Source organism: Micropterus salmoides, unplaced genomic scaffold (genome assembly GCF_014851395.1).
Source record: "Micropterus salmoides isolate LMB-PRFRI ecotype aquatic unplaced genomic scaffold, ASM1485139v1 Ms_hic_scaffold_1, whole genome shotgun sequence".
Taxonomy (NCBI): Eukaryota; Metazoa; Chordata; class Actinopteri; order Centrarchiformes; family Centrarchidae; genus Micropterus; species Micropterus salmoides.
Genome location: NW_024040040.1, coordinates 39,833,235 through 39,843,983, shown reverse-complemented (window position 1 = coordinate 39,843,983; position 10,749 = coordinate 39,833,235). Strand labels below are relative to the sequence as shown.

Below are 10,749 nucleotides of genomic sequence, written 5' to 3'. Positions count from 1 at the left end.
AATCACCTCCACAATTTACAATATGAAACACTATGAGATGAGGAAACTCTGCAGGTTTGGTCAGTGTCTGTTGGTGTCAGGGCAGAGGGCACAGCAAGTGCATGACATGGTTGCTGATTCCAGGCAGGTGCCGCTGCTGGTGTAACTCTACACTAATCCAAGGCTGATCAACAGTGGAAACAGTACAAACTGACCCCAGACAAACTGGGGCAACTGCTTGTTGCTTGCACTGATAATGTGAGTGACCCCGACGAAGATACTTTGATTTCATGCCTACTATTTTCCCCCCGGATCTCATTATGAGAAGGTCACCGTGAGGCCATCATCGTTAGGAGGCTAAACACAGATGAGACACTGAACCCCGTAGATGCATACATCTGGAAGGTTGGAAGTTATAATCCTTGGGATGATGCTTATTGGTGTAAGAGTGTCAAAAATATCAGAAATAAGCAAATTGCAGCTTAACAAGGCATAACATCTTTATTGTTATACACATAACTTCATCTCCAAAGACTTTGCACAAATCAGTGGGGTAACATGAACCTTGAGATATCAAAAGTCTCCCACAGTTCCTCATTATATCCTAAAATACTCAAAACAAGTACATCTGCCTTTCACATCCCCAAAATGGTACATACAGTACATCCAATTAGAAATAAAGTATTTTTTTCTCTACTGTCAAACATTTTCATATGTGCATTACATGACCAATTACAAACAAGTTATATTCATTGTCAAAATACAGGTGTGCAAATTGTTAGAAAAATACCAACTCATACCAGATTCTGGATTGTCCTCTGTAAAAATCCTTACAAATAGTATATAATTATCTATATATAAATGACTCCAACATGCAATGTTGCATTTCAAAAAATATCCCATAAACAGTTCTGTTAAACTCTCCGAAACTCCAGTCTCCACCATACTCGTGTGAAGACAGTTAAAACACGAAAAAGAGGGTGTAGCAAAGAAAGGGTGAAGGATTGTTATTTAATGCATTACATTTGTAATATAGCAATGTTTTCACATAATTTAGTTTCTTGGTCTGGTTTTGTTGTCTAGTCCAGATGCTGCATACATTTCAAAAGTTAGTTTCCAGTAGTGATGTGAACAGTTTGCAAGCATCCTAACTGGCTAAAGCATTCTCCAGATGCAATATGCTGCTCATTGTGTGACAGACAATATAGTTGAACTTCAAAACTGAATTGCAGCAAAGAAAACCTAGTCATATTAAAGCCCTTTTTTATGATGAGCAATGTTCACCAACACATCGGTTGTACAATGAATAAATAATCTTGGTAGGGGTGACAGTAAATGTCAACCATATAAATAACCACTTTTAAAATCAAAGAAACGCATGCCATACCTGCAACAAAGACTACAAACAGCTACGATGAGGCAAGTAAAAAGCATGAGTCGGGTGATGACAACAAGTGTCCCCCACACAACAAAGTTAAGACAAGGACGGCATTTCTTTCGCTCCCTCCCCCCACTTCCTCATATTTTTTCTGAGGTAAACAGTAGTACTGTTAAAGACTTTTAAAAGGCATCTCTCCTTTTCCCTGGTGCCACATTCCCCATGGCCTCAACCTGAATAAATTCTACTGTCCACAAGACCGTCTTGATCCAGTCTCATAAGCACGCAAGCACGGCTGGGCCTACAGAAGCAGCTGTGAGAACTGCGTCTTTGCATTTTAGTGGTATACTGAAACAATGAAAGCAAAGGTTAGAATGAAGGAATTCAAGCAAAATGGTCTAGGCATGTACAATGAAATCATTTTCTTCTGAATTTAATAAATAACATAAGACATTTGTTACTTCACTCTCACAGAGCTTGGTAGATTTCAAAGTGTGAACCTCCTTCCTAAACACAATGCCTGCTGTTAATCGGCACATTCTCTCAAAACCAGTCTTTTCAAATTATGAGATTCTGACAAAATACATGAAACAGGATTTTCTATAATTCACCCAGATCCCACTTTTTAGGCAAAATATACTATAAGCTTTTTTTTGTTTGAAAAAATAAAACATATTGCACTTTCAGTAACATCAATGTGTAATGTCAATTACAACTGTATTGATATAAATGAATAAAATTTCAAAATAAAAGGGGATAAAATGTGTATTTACTAATTTTGAGAGAAAACAATTTCCTTTCCTTTTCAACCACAAGCATATGACGGCAGGTAACCAACATTCAGAGAACAACAATGAACAAAATAAAGCTACAATAAAACAGAAAACAAACAAAAACAAAATGTTAAAAACTGTACCATGCACGGGGAGTGTTTCAGAGCAGACAGAGCTTGAGAAAGCTGCGGGATTATTGGGTAAACAGAGTAAGACTGGCTAGTGACCGTGCTAGCACTGGCTGCTGGCAACGGCCGTGCCCAGTTTCCTGTTGCAAGAGTGGTGTGAACCCCAGAAAACGCTCCAAACACCCGAGCATGCTCCCGCTGCAACTGTTCCCCCCACACACCCCGGCTGCCGAGCTCACGTCTCCCCATCAAAACATCAGATGGCAAAATAGAAAGGCAGCTGTTTGCTCCCGTCATCTAAAAGTGCATCTCCACACTCTTCCAGCAAAGTCCGTCAGCCCGCCGCGATCCCTGCCAAGGAGGTGGGCTACAGAGACCAGTGCTTGGATCAGCACACGTGTGGGTTTCAATTACTTCTTTTTTCAGACAGTGTATGTTTGGTTGTATGTTTAAACTTTTTTTTTATCTCACTAGACACGACATTTCACTTCAGCTTTTAGAAAAGCCAAAGGAGTGCTAATTCAGGGGACTGGCCCAAAAGAAGGCCCATGACAGGTTGGTGGTAGTGAGGCCTTCCCTCCTGATCCTCTTCTGTGTCATGCTGATTCCCAACCACCTACGGCCGCCCCCGTGTCTCACTGGCGCCATTTTCATTTTTCAAGGCCGGTGATGCAACTGTACCGGTTGCCATGGTTTCACTGCAACATAACGTGAGTAAAAAACGGCAGATTCATTTTTACAAATACATTAATTCATCTGCTCTTTATTCATTTTTGTTGGTGAATAAAGGTGTCAGGAAATAAAATGAACTTACCTGAGAAACAGTATCATCATGTCAGAAAATGGACAAATATAATAGCAAGGCCAATATTCAACAGCATTACCATAGCAACAAGAATCGAGTTCGGACCCTGCAAAAAAATGACATTATGATAAAGATCAGATATCACATAATAATCTACAACAATCAAATGATGCACTGTACCGCCCAGCAAAACAAGGTTATTAAGAACCAGTTGAACAGAAAGAAGTAAGCAGTGTTAAAGGAATAGTTCTACATTTTGGGAAATTTAATATAGGTCATTCGCTTTCTTGCCAAAGCTAGATGAGAAAACTGATCCCACTCTCATGTCTGTACGGTAAACATGAAGCTACACCCAGCAGGTGGTTAGTGGATTAGTGAGCTTTAGAGGTGCTGGTAGGCAGATTTTTTTACGTTTGGACACAGCCAGGCTAGCGGTTTGCCCCTGTTTCCAGTCTTTGTGCTAAGCTAACTGGCTGCTGGCTAGGACTTCATATTTACCGTACAGACGTAAGAGTGGTGCCAATCTTCTCATCTAACTCTTGGCGATATTTCCCAAAATGTCAAATATCCTGTCAAAAACACATTTTTCCTATCCTAACACTTACTGTTTCTTCCATGGTTTCTGCAATCTCCATACTGGCTTTCTTTGTGTCTGCAAGGCTCTTTGGCTTTAGGGAATCCTGCTTCCTGAGTTTCTGGTCGCTCTTGCCCTCCCTTATGGAGGCTGGCTTAGGAGTGGGCGTACTAAAGGACCTAGGGGGTTGTGGGGGCATACGTGCCAGGGCCAGGGCACTAGGCTCTTCTTCTAGGTCCTCCTCAGGGTCCGGGGGTGGAGGGACCCTTGAAGGGGCCTTCACGTAGTAACTGTGGTACTCACTGTGGACCTCGCCATTGACTGGAACTGCAGGAGGCTGTGGACGAGGAGCAGATGCTGTGGTAGGCTGCTGAATTTTAGCGGGTTTAGGGGGAGCCTCGACATTCACATGAGAGCCTTTGGGGCCATCAGTGACCGACGGCTTCTCCTCTTTGCTCAGCTTTCTGCTAGACCGCTCATCCTTGCTGGTCTTATGACTCGCCTTTTCTTCTTTGCTTGTCTTGCGGGAAGGTTTTTCCTCTTTGCTAGTTTTGCGACTGGTGCTGTTGGCTAGCTGACCTTTCTTCTTGCTGGAGTGAGGCGAGGGAGGAGGTGTGGCTACAGGACTGGTCAAAGGGGAGCGGGAAGGAGTGGTACCTTTGCGGTAAAAGTGGGGAGAATCTCCTGGGGACTTTTCCTTCTTTTCAACAGGGACCTCTTTAATCTCCACAGGCTCCTTTAATGGTTGTTTAATGTAGTCAGGTCCTGCAGGGGCGAGAGAGGTGACATACATATTGAATAACCTACAGATACATGGTTAAACTGGCTACACCGGCATCACCTCAGTTTGTATTATCATTACATTTAAGTTATAAAGCAAGGTGATATGTTATTCCTGTTTACTAGCTTGTTTTGGTTGCAACTTGCAAAACGCTTTAAAAATATTTTTGTGCTACTGTATTTTTTAACCAGATGAACAGATATGTCTTTAACAATAGTTCTACATTTTGGGAAATGTGCTTATACACTTTCTTGCAGAGTGTGTAAAGTAGGGTGGCCAGACGTCCCTGTTTTACGGGGACAGTCCCTGGTTTCGGTGGCCTGTCCCCATCTGGAGCTGTCCCCATTTTTAACTTTGTTAATCATAGACTGTTTAAGATGTTAACAGACCTGAAATCAGATTTTATGTGGCCAGAAAGATTAAGATTAAAATACCTTTAAATGGCCAAAACAACACATAAAATGCAATATTTTACTTGCCAGAGAGTTATTGCTGCCTCTACTTATTGACTGAAAGGTTATTTCTGCCCTGAAATGACTTGATTATATTCATGAGGGCTATATTTGACTTTCCTCCTTCTTTATTTCATATATAATATCATTATATTTTTTAATGGCGTGGCCTACTGACCACCAAACCAAAAATGTCCCCGGTTTTCATTTCACAAATCTGGTCACCTTAGTGTAAAGTAAATATGAAGCACTACAGGCGGTTAGCTTAACTTAGCACCAAGACAAAACAGCTAACAGATAGCATGGCTCTGTTCAAAAGGTAACAAAATCAGTCTACCAGGCTAGCTGTTTCCAGTCTTTGTGCTAAGCTAACCAGACGCTTGCTGTATTTTATTTATTGTAAAGACATACGAGTGGTATCTTTTTTCTCATCTAACACTCAGCAAGAAAGTGAATGAGCGTTTTCCCCAAAATGTCGAACTATTCCTCTAAAGGATTTTGTAAATAGTTGTAGATAAATGTATTTAGACGACCCTCTGAGTTTTGCAAAGATCACCAGGGATTTACCTTTCAGAAAAATGGATGTTTAGCTCTGTGACTTGAATGTAATGATAGTGGTAACACCTGCCCAGCTCACACATAAACTGAGAGTACAACATAAATGTAAATGCTCTGTATACTGCCTTTCTAGTCTTTTCGACCACTCAAAGCGCTTTTACACTGCATCGCATTCACCATTCACACACATTCATACACTGGTGGAACAGCCACCAGAGGCAATTCGGGGTTCAGTAACTTGCTCAAGCACACTTCGACATGCAGCGTGGATTAGTCGGGGATTGGACCGTCGACATTCTGATTAACGGGCTACCTCCTGAGCCACGGCCGCCCCGGCACAACATACAGGCACACCAAGATTCAAATACCCCATTATATGAAGTTCAAATATAGTTTAATGATGATACAGATACACCACTGCTATTCTGACATTTCTGATCCAGCCACCATCCAAGAAGCGAGATAAGGAGAGCAGAGCACTCTTATATGCTATCCATCCTGGTTGGAGTTTTGCACTGAGCTAGATTTAAACCATCCAGTCCTAAGGGACTAAATTATCTAGTCCCATTAAATGAATTTAAAGCCATGTAAAATGCCATGTAACTGCCACATGTGACCTGGCTCAGTCCCTTTCCTTTATGTGTGATGCTTGTTTGTTTGTTTTGACTATGCTGTATTTCTATTTAAATTGTAACTGGTGTGCCGTCTTGGCCAGGTCTCCCTCAGAAAAGACATTTCAATCTCTAGTGACTTCCTGGTTAAACAAAGGTTAAAAGGTTAAAACATTGGTTAAACTTTCAAATAAAATATTCAAGAATCAACATTATATATGCAATCATTCTGCAAAGACCGAGGCAGATCGGGAAAACTGGACTGATTAATGCAGGGTCACAAACACCTTTTTACAAAGGAAGCCTCCTCTGCAGGATCATCTTTATCATCAGTCATTCTCTTTTATCAGCATGATGTTTTCCTGGAAGGGCCCTTGTCACATCAATTCTCAGCAGCCAAGCAACACGGGTGTACCAATAAAGAGATTCGACCTTAAGGTGCAATGATGCCTCTCCTTTTCATTCTGAAACTCATCCTGGTGGCTAAATTCCTTTCTTTCCATCAGGAGTTTATGGGCTGAGGTAGTAGACACAGAAAGTCTAATGACTAAACTAAATGCGCACTCCTCTTTTAACTATATATCTTATCATTTTGGAAATTACGTCCTCTAATGTGTGGACAATAGGGCCTGAATCCGAATGTAAATGGCTTTTCACATGTGAGAAAAATGACACGTTATTTGTCCTTTTGTTCTGTACTGAATTAATATTTATTAGAGACATCAGGCTCTTTGTTTGCCTGTGTTTTTCCCACATCGCCTAAATTAGACGGTGTCAGAGTGACTAACACAGGGACAATGCTGCTTTGTTTGAAGTACATCAGATGGCATGAGCAGAGAAGGATCCTCCGCATCCCATATAGCCAGTTTGTAACAGAGAGAAAGAAATATAGAAATGATATAGACAATATAATTGGTGTGTATGAAGAGGGAAAGACTTTGAGCTTTGCTTGTTTTCCACCCCTATTCACCCCACCAAATTCAATATAATCAGTCAGTGTAAAGTGATTCTAAAGTGTTCATGTTGGAGCATTCATTAAGCAAGATATTGGGTTGTAAAACAAGTTAATCTCAGAGATCAATCAAAGATTTATAAGAAATATCTTATATGCGTGCCACTTATTAACTGTAATTCAATGGAAAATCATTCATATTGATTTAAATTTGACACTTGTGCAAACCTCAAATCCAGAAGGGTGTCCATCCCTATATCAGCGTAAACGGCCACATCGCAGAATCTTTTAGGCCCCAGCACCAATAAGCCCAAAGTATGTTTTGGCTGCATGGCAGTCTTAATTTGTTTCATAACCGTCACAACCAATAAGACCCACTACAAAGAGACAGGGGGACATTTGAACATCTGTGAGGCTTAATATATCTGCCGAGCTTAATTTCACACCATAACTCAATAAGAGTTACGGCTCCATGGGCGGGCCCGAGTAGTTTCAGTCTGTTTGGGGACAGATTCCTCTGAGGGGTTCCAGGCATTTTCTGAATGGTTCTCTGCGCTAAAATGACCCCCAGCCTCACACTCACATAGAAGTGCAACACCGCCGGTCATTAAAAACAAAATCCCACCACGCTTCTGAAGCCATGCAAAATGTTTTTTTTTGTGCGTGTTTCAACACTAGAAAGCTGCTAAAGAATCGGAAATGTTGTTGTAATGAGTGAGTGAAGATTTATTAGATGTACTCTTCAAAGGAATCCTGCCAGGTCAGCTGAACATGTACTGGGACTCAATTACCCAAATATCCGTGGTGTTTCTTTTATCTGAACATAGATCCGCTGGGCTGAGCTTGCAGCCCTCCAAAGAGGGCCATTTAAATAGGCCACGGTATTAGTTGTGACCAAGACACAAATCCTCAACACAAACCCAAATAAGCACAAATAAAGATCTGAATTCCAGCATTTAGAAGACATGCGTATCATGATTTTTATTCTTTTTCAGAAAAGCACAACTGTAATATTCCTCATCATCATCTCTTTGAGGATATTAGAATACAAGCTTTTGTTTAAGCTGTTTGGTTGCCAGTTCTGTTCATGTTAATCCACAGCACATTTTCTGCTCCAGTGCACTCTTAGCTAAACACACGCGCTGACACACGCTCAAACATGCGATCATATACTCACACAAAACACAATGGATTGGCTCTGTAAGATCCAGCCTAACCCCTACTAACCTTAATACGAGATGAACAGCACTGGCAAGAGAGGAGCTTCAGTGTATGTGCGCGATGTGTGAATATGGGGGGAGGGGAGTACAGTGTGTGCTGTCATCACATCTGTTGCCATTGGGCATCCTTGTGAGTTCAATCAAAGATTCATATTGGGAACCCCAGAGTTGAAAGGCCAGTAAGCAACTTTGTCCTGAAAAGAAATATCTATATTCACCTTTTGAATATTGTTTTGCGCTGACAACAGCAACACACACCCACAGCTATTGATGATATATGAATAATGACAGGTCTTGGCTGCTGCCTTGCCTTTACATCCTTATCAGATGTACAGAGCACTCAACAGGGACAGGCATGCACATTTCCTAAGGCAAAGTGTTTGCTTTAGTGTTTCACTGTGTCCACGTGTCAAATATAATAACATATATAATAACATGTCTTCCAAGTGGTAGTGAAAGGCATTTGCGTGTTCTTGTTGTATTATATATATATTTGTCTTTTCTATGGGTTGTGATCTCCGCAAGTTCTCTACTCTATTATTTTTACGATTCATGACTCAATTAGTAGCGTTTTCGATTTTCTCTTTCTTCCTCCCACTCACGCTGTCAGATGGGCAGGGGAGCTGTTATTGTTTGGCCAGATTACTTCCACTAGTGTTACATAGACACACACGCACACAAGCACACGCAGACATGTGCGCACGCACGCACGCATGCACGCACGCACACACACACACACACACACACACACACACACACACACACACGCATACCTTTGCACTGATACAAATACATGCAAATAAATCGTACCCTACTGCTTATGGCTACTGGTTGAGTATAATCACTGCCTTTCTGCCTTGTTTGTAAGTGGCAGCATTCAAAAAGGAAAATGGAAGGCCTCACGTTCACATGGCAAGCTGGAAACAAATCCAGACGAGGAAACAGCAGCAAACACTCCAGACGTTTTCCAAACACAAACTTTACGTTTTGCAGATATATGCTGAATACATCAGCATATTTGGTAAAGGGCACCATGTTTGTCATGTTTCTTTGAAGTTTGCCTGTGATCCAGCTCTGATCAACAAGTTCTCCCAGATTCACCTCTTTTCATGCTTCAAAAGTTTTACCTCTATCATTCACATGAATGTAATGTCCCATCTACTGTATGTAATGTTACTAGATGACTACCATTTCCACAAATGGGACAGACAAAAATTGTTTTAAATATTTTTTTGTTTGGATCAGATCAGCATATTGGTATCTTACAATATTTTATATGCTGTATCCTTGAAAGTCATAGGAAGTTGCTGCATGACTTTAAACTTCAGCTGAACTACCGTCTTGAAAATTCATGACACCTGCTGCTGTGAATATAGAGCAGCACCTGCTCATGTCTGGTTTTCAGCCCTGACAGTTCCAGGGTTTTATGGTTCCACCTGGCCCAAGTGTACCTTGACTGGGTCAAACAGGGCGGAGTGGATCATGCTGGGCCCCCTAACCTCCAACCCCCCTCCCCAGACTGGTTGAAGGAAGGAACAGCTGCTCTATGTCAGCCCTTGAGAGGGTGAGCACAGGGCTGAGCTCCTCTCAGTGCATAAGGATTTCAGCTATGTCTCCATTAGACTCCAATAAGCACCAAATATAGCCCAATTAACGTCACGACACAGGCCACGCCTAGCTAACCCTCGGTGCTCCCCCACCAGGGTGCTGTATGTGAACCAATCATAAAGTTCAGGGTCCTGTTCCCTGTGACCCTCTCTTTCCTTTTGAAGTACACCCTCCCAATCTGGGTGATAATCTGCTATGAGTCTGAAATGCCAATTACAAACAACAAGGGGTTTAGACCCCTGGTTGTTACCCTAGAGGACTTATTAGAAGCAGAGGGATGAGGGTAAGTGAGAATATTTCCAGTGTAGAGGTAGACATTGAGGAAGCAAAGCAGATTAGTTTGGGAAAGGCACACATGTTTCTTCTAATGCTAGGGAGTCAGATTGAGCAGCTCTGTCCCAGTGGTACATTTGGTTAGACAAGGTGATACTGGTATATACATGTATACAGTACATTTTTGGTGGAGGTTAAAATGCAAATAGGAGAAACTGTTTACACTCAAACATGATATCCTGCCTAAGGACAAACCGTGAAGTAGCAACAAACCTAAAAAGTAGGCCATTCTTGATTCCCCAGACTGCTACAAGCTTTCATAGACTGGAAATAATATTAAGGTAAGGAGAATGTGGTTTGGCTATTTGCAGGTGCCTGTCTGGCTTATGACTGGGTTTACCAGACACACTTACATAACTGAATATTTAAACGTTGCCGCTCAGTTGTCGCCCATGCGCTGCACGTTATTATGACACCTGCCACTTTCTCATTCATGATCTGACTTATAAGGCAAGGACACTCTCCGCACATACTTGTGAACCTGGAGATCACCCGGCCTGCCAAGCATGACCACCATTTTCCACAACACAGACACAAGCCGCAGGATGTTCTGGCCCGGGCTGGCCATTTCTACGGCTTAGTGGAGGGACATGCTTG

At 41.8% G+C, this 10,749-nt stretch overlaps 1 protein-coding gene across 1 annotated transcript in view; it reads right to left on the bottom strand.

The window, feature by feature from the left end:
- Window positions 1-454: 454 nt before the first annotated feature.
- The window catches only part of jph1a (junctophilin 1a), a 34,678-nt gene continuing 24,383 nt past the window's right edge, over window positions 455-10,749 (bottom strand). Inside the window, 3 exon segments of the mRNA XM_038727208.1 lie at window positions 455-2,956; window positions 3,073-3,169; window positions 3,669-4,402. Of these exon segments, the coding sequence (XP_038583136.1) occupies window positions 3,089-3,169; window positions 3,669-4,402 (815 nt within the window). The 3' untranslated portion in view covers window positions 455-2,956; window positions 3,073-3,088.